General features: G+C 33.8%; 1 protein-coding gene across 2 annotated transcripts; it reads left to right on the top strand.

Annotated features, from left to right (window-relative positions):
- Positions 1-219: 219 nt before the first annotated feature.
- LOC118045873 (tRNA ligase 1) lies at positions 220-21,885 on the top strand. 2 transcript variants are annotated; one of them, XM_035054607.2, is made up of 27 exons: positions 220-595; positions 672-1,019; positions 1,140-1,190; positions 1,485-1,567; positions 1,818-1,917; positions 2,352-2,430; positions 2,886-3,009; positions 4,836-4,942; positions 5,315-5,443; positions 5,837-5,901; positions 6,021-6,185; positions 6,388-6,548; positions 6,666-6,697; positions 7,242-7,402; positions 8,281-8,360; positions 8,934-8,999; positions 9,096-9,385; positions 10,928-11,035; positions 12,087-12,184; positions 13,216-13,276; positions 15,124-15,200; positions 15,307-15,378; positions 15,473-15,549; positions 18,725-18,805; positions 19,615-19,717; positions 19,878-20,036; positions 21,237-21,885. In XM_035054607.2, the coding sequence occupies exons 1-27, from the start codon at positions 449-451 to the stop codon at positions 21,627-21,629; spliced, it is 3,417 nt and encodes a 1,138-aa protein (XP_034910498.1). In that variant the 5' UTR covers positions 220-448; the 3' UTR covers positions 21,630-21,885. The 2 variants fall into 2 exon arrangements, with proteins under 2 accessions (XP_034910498.1, XP_073261333.1); XM_073405232.1 differs by lacking the exons at positions 220-595; positions 672-1,019 and having other exon boundaries at positions 1,177-1,197.
- The last annotated feature ends 2,976 nt before the right edge of the window (positions 21,886-24,861 follow it).

Raw genomic sequence — 24,861 nt, 5'->3', positions numbered from 1 at the left:
TAAAAATATCACACATTTTAGCTCTCTGTCTCTGTGTGTGTGTGTGTAGTAAAACCCTGCAATCTGCATCATTCTAATAATAAGAAAAACGCCAATGGCAAAGATATTATTTTATTTTTATATGTTTTAAAATTATTTTTAAAAATTTTATGAATTTTTTTTTTATTTTAATATATTTATAAATAAAAATAATTTTAAAAACTAACTATAACCACTTCAAAAACATACTAACATACTGGAAGTGGCAATGTTCTTGTCCCCCTGCTACCGATCGCAAAACCGATTACCTTAGCTCGCGAGGAGAAGGTCTTGTAAACAAAAATACGGCGCCGCTTCAGCCGCTCTTACTATTAAAACCATCCACCACGCTCCGCCGGAACATCCAACTCTTTCACCGCGCCAATCAATCACATCCACTCGGTCTGCCTTGAGTTCGTTTAAGCGGCTGATGAAGCAGAGGATCCTCTGCTCTCGCATTTTCACTCTCCCTTTTTATTCTACAAACTTCATTCCTGTTCGAGCTTCCATATCCATAGCTCGCCTTTTCACTCTCCCTTCCCTTTCTCTTTCTCACCCCAATATAATCATGCCTAAGGTACACACAAATCCCAATTCTATAATAATTGATAATGTTTTGCTTATACTTGTTGGATGAATTGGGTTTTTTGCAGAGAGGACTACAAAAGTGTAAAGTCGAGGCAGATACCGATAAGGCGGCTTCTTCTTCATCGATGCCAAGTGCGGTGGCTGAAGCAGTCACTAACAGAATTGGTGGGTTGAGTATAATAGCTGAAAACGAAGTACATAAAACTATTTCGAAGCCTAAGTCTTATCAAACAATTGCCAATGCTGATGTTGAAAATGTGTCCGAAACAACTCCAAAAAGCAGTGCAAGTTTGAGCAAAATATTCAAGGGTAATTTGTTGGAGAATTTTACAGTGGACGATTCGACCTATTCACTTGCTCAAATAAGAGCCACTTTCTATCCTAAATTTGAAAATGAAAAGTCTGATCAAGAGGTACTCTTGCTGATTTCTCTCTTTTGATTCTTTGTTTTCATTTTTTTTATGATTTAGATAATTTGTTGCTTGTTCGTCGCAGCTTTAACTAATCTATTTCTTCCACTTTGATTTGCGCAGATTAGGGCCAGGATGATAGAGGTGGTGTCTAAAGGGTTGGGAACCTTGGAGGTAAAGGGTCTGTAAAACCTTTGTATTAAAAAGCTGTTGACTTTACACGCTATTTTCTGCCTCTTTTGTCTGTTTTAGCAAAACTCACAAAACCCACACGTTATGGAATTGACAGCATTCGGCACGTTGGATTGGTCATGAAGTGAAAATCCTTCAAATTACAGTTATATTTTTCCAGTCTTTCGTAGATATTATCATAATCCAGAATTTTGGCTTATTGCTCTTTGGATGTTTTCTTCTAGTTTAGTGATATGCTTGACTGCTTGGCTTTGTTAGTAATGGCCTTTTCCACAGGTAACTCTTAAACATTCTGGGTCCCTTTTTATGTATGCGGGTCATGAAGGTGGAGCGTATGCCAAAAATAGCTTTGGGAATGTGTATGTGCAAAATATCCTTCACCCTTTTCTCCTCTCTCCCCATGTCTAGCGGTTCTAGTGTACTGTTTTATCATTTTTATACTGGTGCTGTTTATTACTCGATTGCTCATCTTATTATCTGCTTTTGCTTAATTGGTGGGCAGGTGTGTTTCATGCACTGACTTTACCACATTTTTCATACTCCATTATCAATGGTTACTTTTACTAATTGCATAAGTTGTAGCTTGCTGAACATAGTTTTCTAATGTAGATACACTGCTGTTGGTGTCTTTGTTCTTGGACGGATGTTTCAAGAGGCATGGGGAACTGCAGCTGGAAAGAAGCAAGTGGAGTTCAATGATTTTCTTGAGGTAATATTGAAATAAGATTTAGAATGAGCTAAAAATGGAAAAGAGAATAGATTCTTCACGCCCCCTTTTGATCTGTTAAAAAAAAAACATTTTTTTAGTCAATCCTACTATGTTTGATGATGATTACACAGTTCTGTTTCTCCCTCTTCTTCTCATCATCTATGTTCCCTTTTGTCTGTGGCATTTATGTTTATGAAGAATGCTTATATCAACAATTCTAAGGCTCCATTTCTTTCCATTCCTTATCTAATTACAATGCTGGTTTGCTTGCTGATTTCTGATTCCTCATCTGGTTCAAAGTTTTTCCTATTGCATCATCTTTCTACTATTTGAGCATAATTCCTATTAACTTATCGTTATATTGTGGCTCACCATCAAAACAGTAACATTAAGGTGTACCTGTCAGAACTAACAGTATCATTTCCTCCATTCAGATAAACCGCATGTGCATATCAATGGAACTAGTTACTGCTGTTCTAGGAGATCATGGGCAACGCCCTCGAGAAGATTATGGTAGTGTGCTTCTTCCGAATTTTTTGACTTAGAATTTCCAAGAAGTACTTCACATGATCTTTAAGACACCTACTTCCCATCATTTTTCTTTTATAGAATTCATTGCAAGTTTGAACTTTTATTAGGAATTTATTATTTGATTGATCTGGTTTGGAGTGAGAGCATAAGTTTTATGGTGTTGATTGGATGGTCAAAATTTGGTATTCATGGTTTTATTATGCCTCAGATTTTGGCAAGGAACTTCAAAAGAAGATGAATAGAGGGTGCAAATAATTGCAACTTTGTCATTATTATGGAATTGGCAGTGTGATGTTTACTTTAAAATTGAATTGACAAGTCAGATTATTGTGAGGACACCTGTTTTCCCTTCTCCAGTATGTTGGCTACATTTAACTAACTCCTCTGGGCTTGTGGAATGTCTTTACTAATGCTTATGTCCTGTGTTCTTGCTGCAGTGGTGGTGACGGCAGTCACAGAACTGGGCAATGGAAAGCCAAAGTTCTACTCAACTCCTGAAGTGATTGCCTTTTGTCGGAAATGGCGCCTTCCAACAAATCATGTTTGGTTGTTCTCAACAAGGTAATGGTCTGGAATCTGTATTGTTTTAGTCTGTTGTAAGAATTGGTTTAATTTAGTGATTTATCTCTCAAATAATGGTTGTTATAGCTTTGATAGAAGATAGTCTCTGGAATTCTGAGATGTGTCTGTCTTACAATTTCAAAGCAGTTGGAACAATTGAGGAAGGGTCAGAATTAAGAAATGTCATCTGATTAATCTGGGTGGTAGGAATAGAATCAGATTTTGGAATAGAGTTCAAAGAGGATTTACTTGAGATATCACCAAGGGAGAATTATAGATGAAACTCTTATCGATCAAAAGAGTAGAAAGATTAGAAAGAAACTAACACTGAGCAAGGATGGGGCACTAGGACTCTAGCAATTCAAAACACAATTAATTTGACCAATATAATGTCCATAAAAAAAGAAAATTACAAAACTTTCTTTTGTATGACTGGTTGATTTTGGTCAAGAAACTTCACACGTTCCTCCACTTTTGAGGTCCCTGCAATGTTGCTAAGGATGAGCTGTAAGCCAGAACGGGTTTTCTTAACTGAGAATTTCCTTCATTGGGAAGCTTTTCATCTTGTGTATAGGAAATTTTCACAAAAGCCTCAAAATTGAGCTCTTAATTGAGAACTGAAAGAAATCCTAAAGCACTGCATTCTAAGTGGTAAACTTAAATTTTCCTTGCTGGAAGAAATTTTGACAGTTGATGGCTGAAAATTTTAGAAATATGGCTAGACATTGTGTAAAATGCTGAAACATACAACCAGATGGCTGCATCAGACCTTTTTCTTCTATGTAGCTGCCTGGGTGGTTTCTGCAATGGAAGACTTCGTACAAAGAGGAAACTTTTTGTCCGCCCTTTTATGATCACTAAATCAGGCATTCATTTTATTTTCTGGTTATGCCACAATAGGTTCATTATCTTCTGTTTCTATTTTCTTTGTTCTTTTCTTTTTCTTTGAAGTTATGTTTAAGATTAAGGAAATTACAATAAAGAGAAGTTTAAGATTAAGGAAATTACAATAAAGAGATTTCCTGGAAAAGGGAATTTTAGGCTGGAAGGATTTCCAAGTTTTCCAAGTTACTTTTAATCTTATCTTCTAGGCTAACTTTTTTGTTCTTTCTTTCTTCTCAAAGAGGGAAGGTTTCTTCAGTGTAGAAATGCCATATAATATCTTGTCTTGAGTACCAGAATTACACTTCTTTTCTTTTATTGCACATGGTAAAAAGAAAGCAAAAAATAATCTCTTTATACTTGTTTGGTTCTTATTTTTCTCCAGAAATGAAGTTTAAAGTCAGATCTTGTAATCTAGCAATCTACGTTCAATTTTAATTTCTTGGCAGACTTCTTATTTTTCATCTTCTCAAAGAAGAATTAAGTTCTTGCCAGTATAGAAATGCCATTGACATTTGTTTTGAAGACCAAAAAAATACTTTTCTTCTTTCCTATTCAGGGTGCATCTGACACAAGAAACCAAAGGAAAATCTACTTATAATCTTTTTGTAATATTATTTTCTTTCTGGAAGAAAGTTCAAATCATCGTAATTTAGCAATATAACTATTATGATACACTGGAAGGGTAATGGAAATTTTTTATGCACCACTAGTCTTGGTATCATTAAATCCACTAACGTTATAAATGGCTACTGTTGGAACAGTCATTTAAAAAAATTGTTGAGTACTTTATTTTTTAAGCCCCAATTAATGTTTGATAAAAGGTAACTCACTTGAAGAAATTATTACAAGTGACTTTTGAACTGCTCAGTGTGTGATCTTATATGTCATGAAAGCTAATTGAGATACATTTTTTAATTTATATATTTACTTTGTTAATCAAGGAAATCAGTGACATCCTTTTTTGCGGCCTATGATGCATTGTGTGAGGAAGGATTGGCAACAACTGTATGTAGGGCTCTTGATGAAGTTGCTGATATATCTGTGCCAGGTGGAGTTTTATAGCAGAATGTGCTTCAATTATGTTGTGATTTTAGATTATTGAATTATATGTGAACTAATAAAGTCAGGGATTTTTGAAATTTCTCTGTTTTCCACTGTCATGAAATTGTGCATGAGGGATGGTTGTGGGAAACAACATAATTTTTTAACAACAGATGAAAAGGTGAATGGTATACATAAAATCTATGCACTGTTGGGATGGAAGGGTGAGGTGTGCTTGTGCTCAGAATCAAATATTGATAATTCAGAACAAACATCTATTTTCATGCTTTTAAGTTACGTCATAATCAATGAGAATTGAAAATGTAATTTAACTAACTTAAGTTATTGATAGCATTAATCAGCTTTTATGGTTATCCAGGTTCAATAGACCATATAAAAGTGCAGGGTGAAATTTTGGAGGGTCTTGTGGCTCGTATTGTTGGTCATGAGAGCTCAAAGCACATGGAGGAGGTATTGAGAGAATATCCTCCTCCACCAGTTGAGGGAGGTATGATGCTTTGCCTTGTGTACTGTGTTCACATCTCTTTTTATTTTTTTATGGTCATTTGGAGACTCTTAGTCATCTTTTGATTTATGTACTGTTCTACTTTTTTAAGTTGACGAGCCCATAATATTTTTCATTTAGATGATACTTGTGTATCCTACTATGGTCCCTACAGTTTTTGATGTGCATTTGGAGACGTGTATAGACATAAAATGCTTGTAATGGACCCATGCCTATCCTCATTTATTGGTTCACCATTTTTTGTGTCTTTGTTGAAAGGTCAATGCAATGCCCTCCCTTCCCCTTCTCTACCCTTGTGATCACTGCACAGACACAATCAATGAAACTCACCTTTTGATATTTTGGAATTACATCTAATTTGGTTTTATACTCCAGCTGGCCTTGACCTGGGGCCAAGTCTAAGGGAAATCTGTGCTGCAAATAGGTCAGATGAAAAACAGGTGAGTCAGAGTTATATTCAACCTGAAAAAAAAAAGCATTATATTTCCTTTAGAAAATTAGATTGTAAAAGTAACTTAATTGAATGCATTGCTGTTTGATTTGTGAAACACTGCTGCAGCAAATAAAAGCCCTCCTTCAGAGTGTTGGCTCTTCATTTTGCCCTAACTTTTCAGACTGGTTTGGGGTTGAATCTGGTGATAGTCATTCAAAAAATGCCGACAGATCTGTTGTCTCAAAATTTTTACAAGCTCACCCTTCTGATTTTTCTACCACAAAGTTGCAGGTGAGGCCATTCAATATTATTATAAAATGTTGCTTCATAATTAATTTTCATGCTCTCAAAATAATGCAATCCTTGGGGACATTGTTGACTGCTATCATGGTTTGTGAATTAATTGAACTTTTTTGAGGAGCCAATATAGTGTTAAAAAGCTGCATATGGTACTGGTTTCTGAAGTTGTAATTTTAATTCTTGATTGATCTAGGAAATGATTCGTTTGATGAGAGAAAGGCGTTTACCAGCTGCTTTTAAATGCTATCATAACTTCCACAAAATCAGTTCTGTATCTGTTGACAATCTTTTCTATAAATTGGTCATTCATGTCCACAGTGACTCTGCTTTTCGGCGATATCAAAAAGAGATGAGGTTTTTGTTTGAACATACAATCTAAATTCTTGTTTTAAGATCATTGGTTTTTCACAAATAATGTTTGCTTTTATCTTATTATCCATGCTGCCTAATTAAACGATTTCCATGCTGTAGGTACAAGCCGGGATTATGGCCATTATACCGAGGTAAAACTCTTGAATCTTGTGAACAAGGACGATATAACTTTAGGTTGCATTCCAAAATTTCAGTTGTAATATGTATCTTTTTTTATTATGCTTATATGAAGTCTTGTATTTGGAAATGTTTGATGAGTTGCAGTTTTGTAAAAATGCTATCTGATAGTGATTTAAGCATTGTTTGGATGTGAAGCAAAGTACTCAAATGTTTCCCAAGACATATTAGAGAATATAACATAATTGACGGTGCAAACTTGGATGTTCCAAACAGTATAAAGGCCAAGAAATACATGAGTTAATCAAGATGCAATTTTATATTTATAAGCCCCATTGCCAATTTGTTATGCTCAATAACTGAAATGAATCAATGAAAGGGGACAAATGTGTGGTTGATATGTATAAAAATCTCTATATTATATGAAATGTTATCACACACACACACACACTCTATTTCTCATGTGGATTTGCTGGGTTTTTAGAGGATTGGGGGAAAATGGGAAGTGGGAGCTTATGAGTTATGCACAGTACTTCTAACACCTTTTTATTGATGTAGGGTTTTTTGTTGACATTAACTTATTCAAGGCTAATAAGGAGAGAGCTGCTGAAATTGCAAAAAACAATAACATAGATGGAAATGTTAATGATAGAGCAAAAGATGGTTTAGCTGATGATGATGCAAATTTGATGATCAAACTGAAATTTCTTACATACAAGGTATGTGCTCTTCAACATATTTTTATTTGATTTAAATTGTATCAGAAAGTATAAAAGTTTTGTTCATGTTTGGAGGTTAGAAACTTGCAAAGCAATGATGCTTTTAATTATATATTTTTGTTACGTGCTGCATTTGTTTGTTTAATTGTTTAAAACAGATAGATTATCACAAGGATTTCTACAAACATTTTTTTTTAATTTATAAAACTTACAGAACAGCTCAGCTATTCCTCTACAAAAATCGTAGAATTTATCAATTCAATTTTAGTAATTTTCCCCCTTTCTCCTCAATGCACTTTTCCTTTCTGGTTATTTTCTTTGTATTTTATGAAGTTACTTTTCTTTTTTAAATTGGCTTAATACTAATATGGTGCCTTTAATTTTCAAGAACAATTTTGTACCTATCATCTCTACTTTAAATTTATTCAAGCATAAAAAATATAAGAAAACATTATTAATGAATGTTTTTCCAATTTAGGAAACAGTGCCCCCATTTAAATCTGCATTGAAAATAAGAAAAGATGAAGAGAGATTAGGAAAGATGAACCAAACAGGCTCAGCGTGTCCTTAAAAAAAGGGATATATGGAAAATCTCTTTTAATATTTCTCCATTTTTTTTCCAGTAAAACTTGAAGAATCAAACTTTTCTAAGCTATACTGAAAAAAAATTATGTTCTTGATAATTAAATTTTCCACAAGTAAATGCAAATCTGCTATATTTGTAGACATGGGGATTCATGTAGAATTTGTAAGCTTATTTAAGCAAAATGGTACTGACTGGAGGAGAACTCAATAATGATTTACAGTTCTATTGGCTTAATGTGATCTCAATTGTGATGCGCATCTGAATCTTCTTTTCTTTCTTTCTTTTAATACAGTTGAGAACCTTTTTGATCCGCAATGGCTTGTCAACTCTTTTCAAGGATGGCCCATCTGCCTACAAGGCATACTATCTAAGGTTAGTTTTGCTCTTCTTATTTGCTGTAATTTGTGCTGGAAACTTTGCAAGTGCATATGCTTCCATATGTAATTTGCATTAAAAATATAGTTAATTGCTGTCAAAATCTTTTGGATTCAATTGAATTCTTAAATATTTGGGCCCATTTGTCTTCATGATTTGAGCTTGCTGCATCAGAAATTCCTATGGCGCGGGAAACTAATATTTCTTTCAGAATATGTACCAATGAGAATCTTTACTCTCTTCATTCCTCAGTCATACTTCTCTAGTTATAATCATTGTTTAGCCATTGACTGCCATGCATGATTGTAATAGCTTCTTTATTATCATACATCTATGTTCAGGGCAACTGTTTCATGCAATTCTGAATGTTATGACTTACTAAACATCATAATACGGATTTGGTGTGTGATCATGTAGAATGGTGCAAAAGGATGCATATAGCCTACCCCAACTAGTTTGGGATTGAGGCTTGGTTGTTTTTGTTGCTGCTTCTGTTTGTACTGCCATAAATTTAAATTTTAAAGTTTCATCCCCAGATTGTTCAACAAATCTATTCTATATATTTTACAGGCAGATGAAAATCTGGGGAACTTCAGCAGGAAAACAGCAAGAACTCAGCAAGATGCTTGATGAATGGTACTGTGAGAAGTACCCTGTAATCCCTGATGCAGCTTATTCTTTTCATACCTGGTATACATGATTGGTGAATAGAATCTCTCCCTCAATATTCAGGGCTGTATACATACGAAGAAAATGTGGAATGAAGCAGTTGTCATCTTCAATATACCTGACTGAGGCTGAATCTTTCCTTGAACAATATGCAAGTCGAAGTCCAGAGAACCAAGTTTTGATAGGTTCTGCTGGAAGCTTTGTTAGGGCGGAAGATTTCATGGCCATCATAGAAGGAGGTAGGGACGAAGAGGGTGATCTTGAGATGGATAAGAAGGTGGTGTCCCCAAGTCCTATTTCCTCATTCAAGGAAACTGTTCAAAAGGATAAGGGTTTGATTGTCTTCTTTCCAGGTAAACATACCTCCCTATTAGATGTTTAGCATGCAGTACAATTTTTTGTGGGAACTTATGGGGACCACTTATTTAGCTAATAGGAGATCAATGGGATTTCCACTGATTTTTCACAACTTTATAGTTTTGAATATCTTGGAGGCAATTAAAAGAAATTTATCATGATATTGTTAGTTTTCTAGTTTTACGTCTCTCTATATTTTTTCAATATGGAGCTATCCTTGTTTAGCTCTTCAAGTTACATGTCAGGAGCTAAGCAATTTCACTGAAGTTCTTGGTGTTTTAATTTCCATTTCATGTACATGCTTCATGGCTGTTACACTTAAGTGTCTCAATCATTTTATCATTTTCTTACAGTTACAGTTTATGTTCCGTTCATCATAGTTGTAAAATCTTACTGTCTTAGGTTGTTGGGATTTATGTACAATTATTATTATTATCAATAAATTATTTTCTTAGTACCTGATGTTTTGGCATATGGTTAAATTTTAAATCTGATGCTTCTAGAACATAAACTCGGGCGCCAAACAGTTTAATTTTTCCAGAACTGTAGTCCTATTTGAATCCCACATAAGAACCTCAGACATTTTTTGAGAATTTGAAACTTGTGTTCTTGAAGAAGGACCTTAGTTTTGAGTTCAAGGATTCTGGAGCAAGTTTATGAAGTGCATGGGCTATTGTTTAATTTTTAAGTCTTAAAAATTTCATGAACTCAACTTTAGCTGCACTTGAATAAAAAATTATGAATACAATTTTTTGTTTTTGAATGCAAGGATTCCGGAGCAAGTTTATGAAGTGCATGGGCTAATGTTTAATTTTTAGGTTTTAAAAATTTCATTAACTTGACTTTAGCTGCACTTGAATAAAAAATTATGAATACATGTTTTTGTATTTGAATAAAAAATAGGAATTCCATTAATTTCTAACTATTCAATCGCGAGGGTCATATATATATTTTTTTAATTTTAAGATTCTTATTGAAGAAATTACAAACATATTAACCTGAATGTAATAAATATGAAGGTATAGGGATCAAATTGTAATTTTTCATGAAATAGGTGTTATCCAGCTGTTGTGCTCTTCTGTCACCCAGTCCTTTGTTGACAGCTGGGCACCTCCATCACTGTTGCCTAAGATACCCAGCTTTTAAGGTATTAATTGTTAAATTATTGTTCATGTAATAGGGTAAGGAGTGCATCATTAGATGTGGGCTGGCTTCCATATTCTTTTCCAAAAGGAGCTTTTTTCTTGCAAATTATACTGCATGGTTGTCTAAATTATCATACATTCTTTAGTGAAATTTCTTTTCAATCCTTATTTTAGAGATTATTGCTAAAATTTGTTAATGACTCATTCACAACATTGTGTCTGCAATTCAATACCAATGTCATTCATTGACAATCTTTTGAATGAAACTTGATGATTACCTTCCTTGCATGCAATCCCTTTCATTTGTACTCTGTAACTTCTATTGAGATTGCTTCTTTATTCTCTCAGAGTGAGGGTTCACTTTGTTGTATGCTTTTGAATTTCCATTTCCAGGAATTCCAGGATGCGCTAAGTCTGCACTTTGCAAGGAATTACTAAATACCCCTGGAGGTCTTGGAGATGATCGCCCGGTTCATAGTTTGATGGGTGACCTTATTAAAGGTATTTGATTTTGAGCAAATTTTCCTTTAGTTGATATTCAGTGGGATTGGGCTGTTTGTTTATGATATTTGCTTTGCTTTTTTATTTGGAAGGATGGCTTATTCTCCATCAAGATTTTGCAATTCCTTTCTCTATTAATACAATTTTCTTTTATCTTATAACATTGTAATTAATTGTTCTACATTATAATTTTTGTAAACTAACCGGAATTTAGCATCAATTGAATCCTCCCTTAGGTGGATCCCCAATCATGGGGAGAGATCATGTGGTAAGATCTTCTTGATTTCAAAACTTCTGTCACAGCTGCTTGGAAATCCTTCTAGCATGAATGCGATAATGTAAATTGATACCCCAAAAATCTGCTATTATTTGTGATTCCTTGTTTTTTTTTTTTTTTTTAAAAGTCTCAAAAATTTGAGAGGTGGTGAGTTTTAGTTTGGATAACAGTAAGTTGATATTATGGAAGGAAGCATCAATTACGTGTAAGATAAGATATTTTCTAGAAAAGGGAAAAGAAATAAGAGAAGGAAAAAACAAGACAATCAATACAACAGGGTAAACCCATCTGACAGAAGATACATTAAAGAACTTAATCTAAATGCCCTGAAAGCAGAACCATGCAAATAGGTCAAAAGTCCATCCTGTCCACAATAGTTGCTTTCAGAGAGACATTCCAAGATACAAGAGTTCCGGTCTATATTCTTCAAAACTACTGCAAAAGAAGCATACTTTCATAAATTAAATGACCAATACTTGGTTTATTTTACTAAAAGTATTCTTTGTTATTATGGAATTATTAAAGGTCAAGATGTCTGAAAGAAAAATTGCTCTTTGAATATTAGTTTTCCAAAATGGATGATTATGGAGGGAAATGAGCTTGAATTCCCTAATAAGAATACAATATCTTAACCTTTAGTTGATTGCTTTGGTTGATTCTCTTTGTTCATGGTTACTAGCATTCTCTTTAATTTCCAATATTTTAACAATCATTCTTAAAGGTTTGCTTTTTTACTTGTATACTTATTAATTTATATTTCATTGCTTTCAACAGTAAAGTACTGGCAGAAGATTGCTGATGAGCGGCGGAAAAAACCATACTCTGTAATACTTGCAGACAAAAATGCACCCAATGAAGAGGTTTGGAGACAGGTAATCTGATTTAACTTGATTACAAAAAATTAGTGGAAAAGGATGGAAGCAGTTTCATCCTTTGTTATTTTTGAGCTGGCAAAGAGGGTGCTATTTTGTTTTGGCATGCTTGATGGTGTGGGAAGAATCTTTGAAGATGTAGTTTCCTGAACATTTCAGTTGGCCGGAGACAAAGATGTTATATGGAGTTTTTCTTTTGAGATTGTGGCTTTGCCTCTTTAAAAGTAGCTTTTGGCAGGATTGCACCATGTTTAGAGATGGAATCTTTTGTAGAAATTCTTTGAATTAATCATTAGCACCAAGGGTAATGTGGAATAGAATAAGAAGGTGATTTGCAACTTTACTGAAGGTGGCAAAGTCCAGTGTTAAATTTTGTTACAGGCTTTGTTGATATTTGAAGGTGTTTATGAAGGACCCAACTTTCCTTGGAATTCTATATGGAGGACTACAGCTCCATTTAGATAATCTACAACTTAGGGAGAACTCTTGAGTCTAGATAATATTCAAAGTGCTAACATATATGTGAATAAGTATTTTATGCACCAAGTTCATTTGTTAATCATTTTCTTTTACTCTGCAAAGTACATAAGCTTGTATAAGTTGTGGTATATGGGACTACTGAGTTCTCATTGGGTACGGCAGAGTCAGTTGATTGAGAGTTAGTGCTTGGAGTGGTCGTGCTTTTTGTACAAGAAAAAAACACACCAGGCTGTACATTTTTAGCAAAACAATACCTTGAGTTGTGTTGGATGGGCAAAAGAAGAACATTTGAGGAAGAGTTTGCTCCACTCTGTTACGGAGAGTGCTTAGACTTCATTATAATTTACACTGCATTTAGTTCGGATACTGTTTAGTTAGTGACCTTACCGCCTGTTTCTTTTCCTCCATAGATGGGCAGTATCTTGTTGGTTCCTAAATTAGTATATTTTTGCACCTCTGAGAGAGAGAGGTGCTGAACCAATGACTGGATTCTTTGTTAATTGAATTTCAAATGACATGCATGTCTTATGATAGGCTTTTCTATTGTTCAGATTGAAGGCATGTGCCGGAGCACCCAAGCCTCTGCTGTTCCGGTCATACCTGATTCAGAAGGTTACTGTTCCCTCTTGTACCAATTATCTTAATTTTTGCATTCCATCTGTAGTGAATAGTAAGACTTCGGCCTCGTTTGTTTGACGGAAAGTGGTTTCCTGGAAACTACTTTTCAAACTTTCCTGTGTTTGTTTGCCATTAGGAAAGTTGGTCAATGGAAAACACTTTCCAATCAAAGGAAAATTTAGCTTGGTTTCCAGGAAAGTGTTTTCCTTTTATCTTGGCCGGAAAACACTTTCCAGAAGTTGTGAAAAATTTAGAAATGTCATATTATTTATTGATTTTATTAATTTTGGTCTACAAACTATTGATTGCTATATATATTTTGTTTTGAATATTTTTTTTTCAATTTCATCCTTTAGAATTTGATTTATATATTAACTTTGGTCCTTATTTTTATAATTCCTATTTGCTTTTCTCTTATCATTTTTTAATTGTAATTTTTTATCTATCAAATTTGGTTCTCATTCTTTTGATTGTTACTTATTTTATTTGAAATAATTTATGAAATTGTAATTGTTATTATTTTAATTTCATCATCTTTCAATTTTTTTATTTGTTAGATTTGATCTTTATTATTTATTTTATTTGAGATAATTTATGAAATTATAAATTTTTTCAATTTCATTCTCATTTAACTTTTTAACTTGTAAAATTTGTTTCTCATTATTTTAATAAACTTGAAAAAAAATAAAACATTAATAAGTTGTTTTCCAGCTCATTTTCCATGACATTACCAAACACTGGAAAGTGTTTTTCAACTTATTTTTCATGATACTACTAAGTATTGGAAAATAATTCACATTCCCGGAATTCACTTTTCAAGGAAATCACTTTCCAAAAGGAAACTACTTTCCAACAAACAAACAAGGCCTTCAAAGCATTTCTTTGTCATTATTCACTGGTAAAAATTTAGCTGGATGCTTATTTGTAATTGTATTCTTAGTGGGCTGCTATTGTTTCTCATGATGGTTTGGTGAATTTCATTTGTAAGACTACAAAGCTGTGAAATCAGAATGCGCATGAATTCTTGGTTAAAACCCACGTTTAGAAAGTTCTCCACTGATATGGTTATATGCATGTTCTTCCTTTTAGATAGATTCTAGTTTTTAGAACGTTAAATGCCTTCTTGTCTAGGATAAATCATTGCAACTGATTGAATACTCTGGTATGGCCCGCAGAAGCATTTTTTTGTTGTTTTTGGTTTGTTGTTTTATTGAGTGAAGCATCTTGTGCTCTAGCCTACTATGAAAGAAAATAAAAACTAGTCTTGTTTTTTCATTCTTCATAGCTTTTAGTTCTTTTATAATGAGTGCTTGCTCAAAATTATAAATTTTTCTTTTGAAGATAATAAAATTTTCAATATGTGTGCTACCCATTTACCTAGAAATACAAATTGCAGTGAATCGCATCAAGTTCATGTAAAATGGGCTCTGCACCTTTATCTTTGCTCTGTGTATCAGCTACAATACTTCACTGTCATACATGTTTTCAATAAACTAGGACATTCAAGTGCTTCAATACTCCTAATCTTCTTCGAGTTTTACTTTCAAATGGTCGATTCAACTTGATCAGGAATGAAAGTATATCAGTCAGGGACTTTAATGTAATTTTCATATTTATAAGCTTATACTTTATATAAGCTGGAAGGCACCAACTTAGATTACTCGGCTATCACATCCTCTCAAATCTCTCCTCACTTTACATATAAACCTAAGCAATCAGATTGAAAGTTGTAATCTTTGCTTTTGATTTTCATTGTGATTTATTTTTCATGTTGTTTGTATTTAACTAATAATTTCTTATTGTCAGTGATTAATATTTTTTCCTCACTGTTTACTTTACAGGGACGGATTCAAATCCATTTTCTCTTGATGCATTAGCTGTTTTGATGTTCCGTGTACTTCAACGTGTTAATCATCCGGTACATGCCATTTATACTCCTTTGGTTGGTAAATGTACCAGACCCAAATGTAAAATATTGTCTCTCATCTTTTTAACACGTTCCTCTTTGCTTTGGACTTTTAAAGGGGAATTTGGACAAATCATCTCCAAATGCTGGTTTTGTGCTGCTTATGTTTTATCACCTTTATGATGGCAAGGTATTGTTTTATGTTGGCATGGTCTGGCCTCCGGGTGTTCCAGCATATGAATCATCTTTTTTTTTTTTATCATCTTCTCCTTTCACTTTTTCAGAACCGCACAGAGTTTGAGAGTGAACTAATAGAACGTTTTGGCTCTCTTGTCAAGATGCCATTGCTGAGATCAGATAGGTAAGAATAACTTGAATGTGAAATACTTGGATTCTCCTATATTGTTAATTATCTCATCTTTCAAATTCTGGTTCTTTCTTTTGTTTTCTGTATCTCACTTCTATATTTAAGGTCACTGCTCTAATCTCAAGTATTCTCTTTTTAGAAGTGAGGTTCTCCCAGTTTGTTCATAACTCATTGTCTTGTGCCCTTAGGCATGCACCATCTTCCTATAATGAATGTCCAGCGGTTTCATTCTTCTAAGTTATCATCCTCATGATAAGAATCAGACATGATTCTTGCATAATTTTCACGTTAAAAATAATCTGTTCTTGTAAAAATTGCATTATTTTTTATAAAGAATCAGCAACTCCAGCTCAAAGCATGTGCTTTAATTCATTTGTCTTTCATGTGTTAAGTGATCATCATTTTCAAGGTTTTCCCAAGAAGTTAAAAATCCATTACAATTTACATCTCAATGGCAGATAGCTAGCTAGTTTAGTACAGTAACAGAAAGTTAAGTGCCTTGATAAATGCAGAAAATTCTTTACAGACCAGGTGACCTCTAAGCACTAGAGCACACAAATATCAAGCATATAGAAAAAAACACTAACAAAATTACATATTAATATCTTGCAGTACCTATGTAGCCTGTCTCTATACTCGTATCAAACATGCAAATGTTTCACTTTCCTTTTGTGATGCATAAGCAGAGTCCTCTATACTATACTTGCAGTTGAAGTAAAGAGTCTAGAATTCTAAATTAACAAAAACTAATTTGGGAGGGAAAAACACTGTTCACATTGAGAGAGATTAACGTTCAGTGTAATAGTTTAATGATGGTTTTGCTCTTCACACAAAAAATCATTGAATTGGCTATTGTGGATAGTGTTGTCTTTTCACAAGGTTCGGTAATCATTATTAGATTGGGAGACTACTTGGTCTTTTCACAATTCTAAAGTATAGTAAAATGACTAAAATATTATTGAAAGCAAAATTTTTAAAACTAGAAAAATGAGGCTTTTTTGTATTTACAACCTGTTTGAGGGGCAATTTATAATCAAGTTGATTGAGGGGTAATTTAATATTTTAATAAATATAAAATATAATTAAAAAACCAAAAGTGGATGGCTTGTATAACCTATGTGCTAGCATGTGGGAGGCCCCCGTGGTTTTATGGTGGCGCGTGCGGTGTTTACCAGCAGCAAAAACTTCTTTTTGTTATGTCATTGGAATTGTCAGTCTTATTCCTATTGGGACGATGCGTGAAAACAGTGGTGGAATGGTTTATCGCAGGAGTTACTTTTCTTTTTCCCTCCTCTCCCTTGAAATTTGTGCTGGACATTCAAAATTTGTATTCAATTTCATCATTTAATCCTAATTTGTGACATGTTATTTTATTTTCAATTTAGTTCTCATTCTTATGATTATTTTTTGGGTCTTTATTAAATTGATTTTTCTTTTCAATTTCACTTTCCAATAAAACATTTATACTTGTCTTCCAATTTATTTTTTTTTAATTTCAATTTAATCCCTATCCTTTTAATTGCTTTTTTTTTGGGTTCTTTTGTATTATTGATTTTTTTTTTTCAATTTCATCCTTCGATATTTGATTAGTTAATAATTGAACTTCATGGTTTTTCCAGATAGGTCACTTCCAGTCTAATAACCCATGTCATGAATTTAAAGAGTTAATTAGGGTTGATATCCTTTTTTTTGTTATATCGATTTTTATTTTTGATTTCATTATTCAACATTGATTTTATGAAAAGAACGAGCTTTGTGATTTTTTCTCGTTTCCTTTTCTATTAGGCTATCATGTTCTCATGATTTGGATTTCAAGTTTAGATGATTAACCCGGGTTGGCTCGACTTTTGTTACCCAAGTTACAAGTTTGTTATGCTTGGCTGGGAGTTGAGTTGCATCCTTTTTCGAGGTTATCGTGATTATTTTTTTCAATTTATCTATTTGGTGTCGTTGTCTATTATTTTATTATATAATTAAAATAAAACCAACTTATTTGACCCTGTCAGGTCTATGACTTGAGTCACAAATTTTTCTTCCTTATTTCAAAAGCGTTTGCGGCTCTTAAACTTCATGTTTTAAGCAAAAAATATTATCGAGCCTTGTGACATAAAGTAGGTCCATATAAAAGAACTTGCTTTACATTTAGATGAACAATAAAGTAGGTTCATTGCACCCAATTAAAGTAGGTGCTTTGCATCCAATTAACAATTTTGTCCTTAACCTTTTTACTAGTCATCTGAGTTGTTTTTAGACTAGTCAAGTTAGTTAGGTAACGTGAAGAAGACTCCCACACAGTTTAATTTTAAACTTGAGATAGGTGATAGGGTTTTTTCTGTAATTTTTTTTTTCAATTTCACCCTTGGATTTTTTTACTAGCTGGGATGTTTTTGGATTAGTCAAGTTAACTAGGTCACATTAGAAAAACTCCAACATGATTTAATTTTAAACCCGGGTTAGGCAATGAATCGGGCCAAAAGCTTGCAAGGTTGACCTGTTGGGCCGAATTTAATAATAATACCAAATAATTCTCTGTCTTATACATTTTTTGTTATTTTCAAAATAAATTTTAATCCGACCTATAGTATAACATGGATATGTGAACTACTATCATGCTAGCATTGTGGACAATGCCTATCCAGTCAGTATGTGCTGACCGAATTATATTTGACCCAATCTTGACAAGCCTTGAATAACAACACCAGAAAACAAACTATCCTTTGATTGTAGCTCTGTCTATATTTAACAGTAAATTGTGAACGAGAAGAAATCTGATTACACAAACTTAAATAAATTAGAAAGCTAAAATATCCATAAGCATGAAGAGTGCAGTAGTTTCATGTCTATGTAGCATGTTGACATTTGAAACTATGGAACCGTGGAAATAGCAAAATGGTGAAATACAATTTTGCACTGGAATGCAATGTCTCAATCAGAGGTCTTAAGATGGATTGGAGTTGGCATAAGATTTTCACAAGTAGTCCAGCTTCATGACCGCTCCAAGAGCGGGTTTTCAATACATTAATGATTTAGATGCAGGCTCTTTTTATTGTTTTCCCCATTTTTGTGTTCCCCTGTGTTTGAGTTTGTTTTACAGTTATTTTAGTTTCATTTACTTCCTGTACTTTGAATGTTGAATCTTTTGTTTGGTTTTTTGCCTTTTCATTTGCAGGAGTTCTCTGCCAGATCCAGTGAGATTGATTTTAGAAGAGGGGATAAATTTATACAGACTGCATACTAATGCACATGGAAGGTGTGCTTCTATAATTTGTATAATGCCCAGCTAGTTTGCTTTATGTTATGCATAGTAGGATCTATTTGAGGCATGGCATGCATTTATATTACTCATTGCTCCTCTTGGATGCGTGCATCATGGAATTTCTAACTGAAACCTATAATAAGAAAAACTGAGCATTAAGAGACAGAATTCTTCTTTTTGCCAAGTTGCTTGGAATACAATAATGAATTAAAAACAAAGTATAAATTCATTTGATTTTTACATGTATACTACTTAAACACCAATAAATCGTTTCTGCAAATTAGTTTCTTCTAGTTGTTAGCACCCCACCCTCGTTCCCCAACACCACTTTTTCAGAATCTTATCCGGTGTTGTCTCATCTATTCTAGCAACTCCTCTTGCACCAATTTAGACAATCATCGCATTGAACTCTTATTTGTTGTTGATTACAATGAGTTATCACTATTTTATCCGGAAGACTTAGTGTTGACCAATACTCCATTATCAGTAAACAGAATTAATAAACTACGTAAGAGTAAAAACTGTCTTTCATTCTCTGGTGAAGAGTTCCTATTTTTGCCTGATGCTGTAGTTATCACAGTATTCACGTCACTACTTCTGTCAATTATTACCAAAGGGCTTCTAGCATCATTATTAGTTGTCATCATTATAATAATGGCAGGTGACCTCAATTAGACTCTACTTTTTAGTGTATCTAACGTGCAATAGAAAGTACATAATAAGCCTCTATTCAAAAATATTTTCAACAGTTATCTCTTTTTGAGTGAGGATAGTTACATTTTTGTTGTTTTTTCTGTGCTTAGATTGGAATCCACCAAGGGTTCATATGGAAAGGAGTGGGTTAAGTGGGAGAAACAATTGCGTGAGGTTTTAATTGGTAGTGCTGAGCACCTGAATTCCATTCAGGTTTGCATCTTCTATTTCGTCTGTGCTTGTTATCTTTGTTGGGTCGCCAAATATTATTGACTGGAAATCACCATCCGCTTCACCTTTCTAGGACAGAACTCAAGCTCCAATGAAACACCTAGTGCACTAATTAATTTCTTCATTATTTATATCCATCCAGGTTCCATTTGAGTCTGCAGTAAAGCAAGTGTCAGAACAGCTACAGAATATCATCAAGGGAGAATACACTCCTCCGAGCACAGAGATGAGGAAACTTGGCACAATTGTTTTTGCTGCTGTCAGTTTACCTGCTACAGAAATCTCCAGTCTCCTAGATAAGGCAAGCATAAAGTTGTGTTATTATTTTCTTCCGAGTCTCTCTGTTAAGGGCGCTGGGTTTGTGGTTTAAATGACATTTTTAGTTCCTAAAATTAGACAACGCTCACTCATATGCATAATTAGATCTTGAACTCTAGTTTCATGACAAATTTTTTTATCATTCCATCCTTTTTCTTCAGCTTTTTTCATCATTCCATCCTTTTTCTTCAGCTTAAATATTAAGGGCACTGGGTTTGTGGTTTAAATGACATTTTTAGTTCCTATAATTAGACAATGTGCACTCGTGATACCTGTTAGAAATATTCACCGATAATTGTGTGGGAGTGAAACTTTAGTTTTTTTTTATCATCCGAAGCTAGTTTGCAAAATGGGTGCTATGCGTTCTATATAACTGTGGTGATGTGTGTCGGTTATTTACCATGTAAACCTAAAACACCCTTTGTAGGGCTAATTGAAAAACCAAAAAAATATACTAGAAGAATTTTTTCTCTACCCAATCGCTGTTATAAAAATCACACTGCTAAAACCTGTTACGCCTCTTCCCTCCAGTGATCTCTGAAAAGAAAAAAGGAAACCAGAGTTTTATTTAGTTCCACGATGCAGAAAGGAATACACACACACACACACATGTGTGTGTGTGTGTGTGTGTGTGTGTAATTTGCAATGAAGTTGGAAAAATTGGACAGAACTAGAAAAAGGATGTTAAAGTGAAAAGCATTGACATTCAGGGACTGGTATCTGTTAAGGTTCAGACTTTGTAATTAGAATTTCAGATGCTTGTACGAGAGGCTGAAGGGAGTAGTTTTTTAATAAATCAAGCCTGTGAGAATCTCATTGTCCAAATATATGCCGAATCAAGTTTAAAAATGAAGCAAGGCTTGATAATGCTGCGTAGTGAGACAAATCAGATGGGTTCCCAACTTCAGTCCATTTTTCTGTCGGTAGGTAATATGTAATAAACATAACAAAAGCTAAATTTGGAAGCTCATATAACTTCCTCCTTATTTCCCTTGTGTTTCTTCTCTTTCCCCTTATTCATCCATGAAGGCTTTCCTTAATGAAGAAAGAAAGAAAAAAAACCTGCCATTGTACAAGTCATATTAGACTATTTCTATCTGGAAATTGGCATTCCCTTACTTTCTTTTATGGCTGTAGAAGCTATAGTTTCTGGTCTAACATTGACTTGTGTCTATTGAAATAGTTGGTTGAGAACAACCCCAAGGTCAAAAGCTTTCTCAAGGACAAGGACATGGAACACAACTTGAAGAAGGCTCATCTCACTCTTGCCCACAAGCGAAGTCATGGCGTTACGGCTGTAGCTAGTTATGGGCATTTACTCCATCAGAAGGTCCCTGTGGAATTGACTGCCCTTCTTTTCACTGATGAAATGGCTGCTCTAGAAGCGGAAGTTGGTTCTGTTGATGGCGAAAAAGTTATACCCAAAAATGAGTGGCCGCATGTTACCATATGGACTGGAGAGAAAATTGCGGCCAAGGAGGCCAACAGATTGCCTCAATTGCTTCTGGAGGGGAAAGCAATTCGTATTGAAATCAATCCACCCATCATCGTATCTGGTAAACTAGAATTTTATTGATTTCTTTGATCATTCTTCCTGAAGTATACTGGTCGTGGAAAGGTTTTGATTGCATTTCTGTAAAAAATGAGTGCAAAAATTCTCACAAAATTTTGTAGGAAATAAGGGTTAGGCAAAGATGGTTACTACGATGACTGCGAGAATTAGGTGGAAATTGAATTTTTCTGAATAATTGAATACGCAGTCAAAGCAGAATAACAGTGTAATTGAATTTGTTATTTATGTGCATTTCTCGACTTCCTTGTGCTTGCTAAGCCATTCTCTGGATCATGATGATTAGTTTTGTTATTATGTTCGCTATTTCCTGGTTCAGTCTCAACAAACACAACTTGTCGGGTATTTCCGAGAGCAAAATGATGTTTAATGCGGCAAGTCCATTAACTTAGCCATGGTGATGTATATAGACTAACAATTCATTTTATTGCAGCTCTTTTTTGCCTCCCGTGAATCCGACTCTTTAGGCAGAGTTGGTCATGCTAGGAGCGAACTCTTAACATTATGAGAAGCCTTGAAGGCGACAACTTGCACCAATGCTTTGTCACCAAAAAATAACTAACTATAGACTAAAAGAGGGGTGCTCCTCACAAAGCACTAAGAAACTTAAAGTCTATGTAAGAGTGTTAATGATGTCCTAGAAAATCTAAGTGTGTGTTTATATATTGGATAATTTTTTTGTTTTAGTAATTTGATTTATTTTTCCTGGCTAAGGTGGTTGGTGCTTGATATCTGGTAAGCCAAGATAACTCTTGATGAATTTGACTTTGATGCTTAAGTATTTTTTTGTAGAGAGAGAATAATTATATTTTTTAGAGATTGAAAATAAATATGTAGTAAAAAATAAGATTATGAACCTTTTTTATTGAATGATTCATAGGGTTTTTATAATACATGAATCTTGTTCTTTTGCGAAGATAGGGGGTTGAAGTGTTATCTTGCTCTTATAAGACTAATGAGAGAAAATATTCCTGACATATGCATTAAATAAGAATAAATATTATCTACATATCATTAATAAATGATGAGTGTTAGGTTCTACTTAGAGGTGTAGAGAGATGGGTATTCTTAATCTTAACATTTTATATTAAGGGTTATAAGAGAGAGAGAAAAAAAACCAAGTATTAAGGCCCAATAAGGGGCTTAGAAAGATCATCAATTTTACATTTATCTGGCTCAATGAGATGTTAAGCTCAGAGATGTTGGGTCTAACAGTCTGTCAAAACCATATGTAATTAGGTCAGTGCATTGATGAGCCTAGAGATATTGAGTTTGATAGTTTATCGAACCTACATGTATTTAAGCTTAATGCGTAACTAAGCCAAAGAATGTTGGGTTTGACAACTCCTCGAACCCACATGTATTTGGGCTAAGTGTGTAGCTGAGACTATAGATGTTAGGTCCTTTTTTAAACATGAATTTTAGGCAAAAATATGTATAAAACACATTAATCCATCAATAACACCCCAAGTCTTTGTGTATTTAATACGTAAAGACTTTGAAAGGTTATCATCTTTAATAAAAGTCTTTTTACTTGTATTGTTTCCCATTAATAATAGATTATTTACCTTTCCCATGAGATTTGTCTTTACAAAACTGTTAGGGTTCTTTATGATAATGTGTTTCATCTTTATTTGAAAAAGATGATCAATTGGCCAATCTTCTTTAAAAGGGGGTGTCCATTGAGAAGTAAAATGATGATGTGCATTTAATGCAACAATTAAATAGACTTTTAGAGATCTGGGATGATATGAAAGGTCATTCATCCAATAGTAAGGGTCAAAAGTTGTTTCATTTTTAACCCTAGTCGTTTTTGCTTACATCTTTTATTTCACTTTCACTTTCTATAATTTCTAAAATGCAGCTTTATTGAAAATCCCGAGCCACTTTTGTTTTAATCTATGAAGAAACTCTCATTCTAGGTATTTCCCACTAAAAGTTTTTTTTTTTTTTTTTTGCTCTGAACAAAAATGGATTTGAAAATGGTGAAACCTGTCCATAAAAACAAGGATGTTGTTGCCTTTAAAGAGAAGTTCAGGTTTCAACCTGAAACCAAGGGAAAAAACAGGGGATAAAGGTCCATCATACTAGGCCCTACAACCAGACGGGGTGGTGAGAGTGTTTTACAAACCACCACACCTTCAATGCGGGTGAGATATTCTATTTATAGTTGTAGAATTACATGTACAATTAATTGTAATATTTAAAAGAATGGAAATGATCTCTTAGAATCAATTACATAGCTATAATCAAGGATCAATGCTTCTAACAATGGTAAGCTTACATTATCATCAAGATAATGTGCAATTGAATCAATTAGCTTCAACATAATCTGCAATTATATCTTTGACATATTTCTTAATGTTAACACCCTTATCAAGATGAATGTGGGATTTGATTACACATGAAGCTTGGTACAAAAAATGTCACAAAGAGTAATTCACATAAAAGGAGTGGTGGGTTAGAGATAGAAACACGAATATCTCATAACAAATGAGGAAGCCAAAAAGGAGTTCAACGACAATATGTGCGAGTGCATGATATTTAAATTCATAGTTGGAATGAGAGACATTTGGTTGTTTTTTAGCATTCCAATAAACTAAATTATCACCAAGAAAAATAGAGTACATGGAAGTTGAACGATGAATGTTAGGACAACCAGCCCAGTCAACATCAAAGTAGGCATTGAGAGCTGTAGATGCGGTAGAGTGCTGAAAACTGATGTCAAAATAAAAAGTGGTTTTAAAATATCAAAGAATGCATTTAACAACTTGAAAATGGTTAGTAATGAGAGCATGTAGAAATTGGATGACATAGTTGACAACATGAGAAATATCTGGTCGTGCGATAGTGAAATATTGAAGAGCATCAATGACAAATATAGTATATAACTTACATGCATCTGCTCTTGTTTTCTCTTATCATAATAACTTGTATCTCTACAACAATTCATCCTCGATATACACTAGGCTTTTAAAATGTAAGTTTTAAGAAACATATACGGTTTCAGGCTATAAAAGTTTTGCAATCTTAACATTTTCTATCAATTGAAAAATGAAGAAACAAATAACTTTGAACTTAAAAAATAAAAAAAGAGGGGAAGAGTTGTGACTTAAAAAATAAGATGCAATAATCCAAGGAAATAAAGTAGCAACCAACATTCATGGACAAGTCGATCCTCAAATCTAACATTCTAGAAAAATACAGAATCAAAATGTAAGGGATCGGAATTAAGACT

The sequence above is a fragment of the Populus alba genome, chromosome 16 (genome assembly GCF_005239225.2).
Source record: "Populus alba chromosome 16, ASM523922v2, whole genome shotgun sequence".
Classification (NCBI taxonomy): Eukaryota; Viridiplantae; Streptophyta; class Magnoliopsida; order Malpighiales; family Salicaceae; genus Populus; species Populus alba.
This window is presented reverse-complemented; position numbering and strand designations above follow the sequence as displayed.

Excerpts from the sequence above, each read along its gene's own strand:
- LOC118045873 (XM_035054607.2), top strand. The coding sequence starts at position 449 with ATGAAGCAGAGGATCCTCTGCTCTCGCATTTTCACTCTCCCTTTTTAT. Across the intron at positions 6,549-6,665 it reads CGATATCAAAAAGAGATGAG|GTACAAGCCGGGATTATGGC; the intron begins GTTTTTGTTTGA and ends TCCATGCTGTAG. Across the intron at positions 7,403-8,280 it reads TGAAATTTCTTACATACAAG|TTGAGAACCTTTTTGATCCG; the intron begins GTATGTGCTCTT and ends CTTTTAATACAG.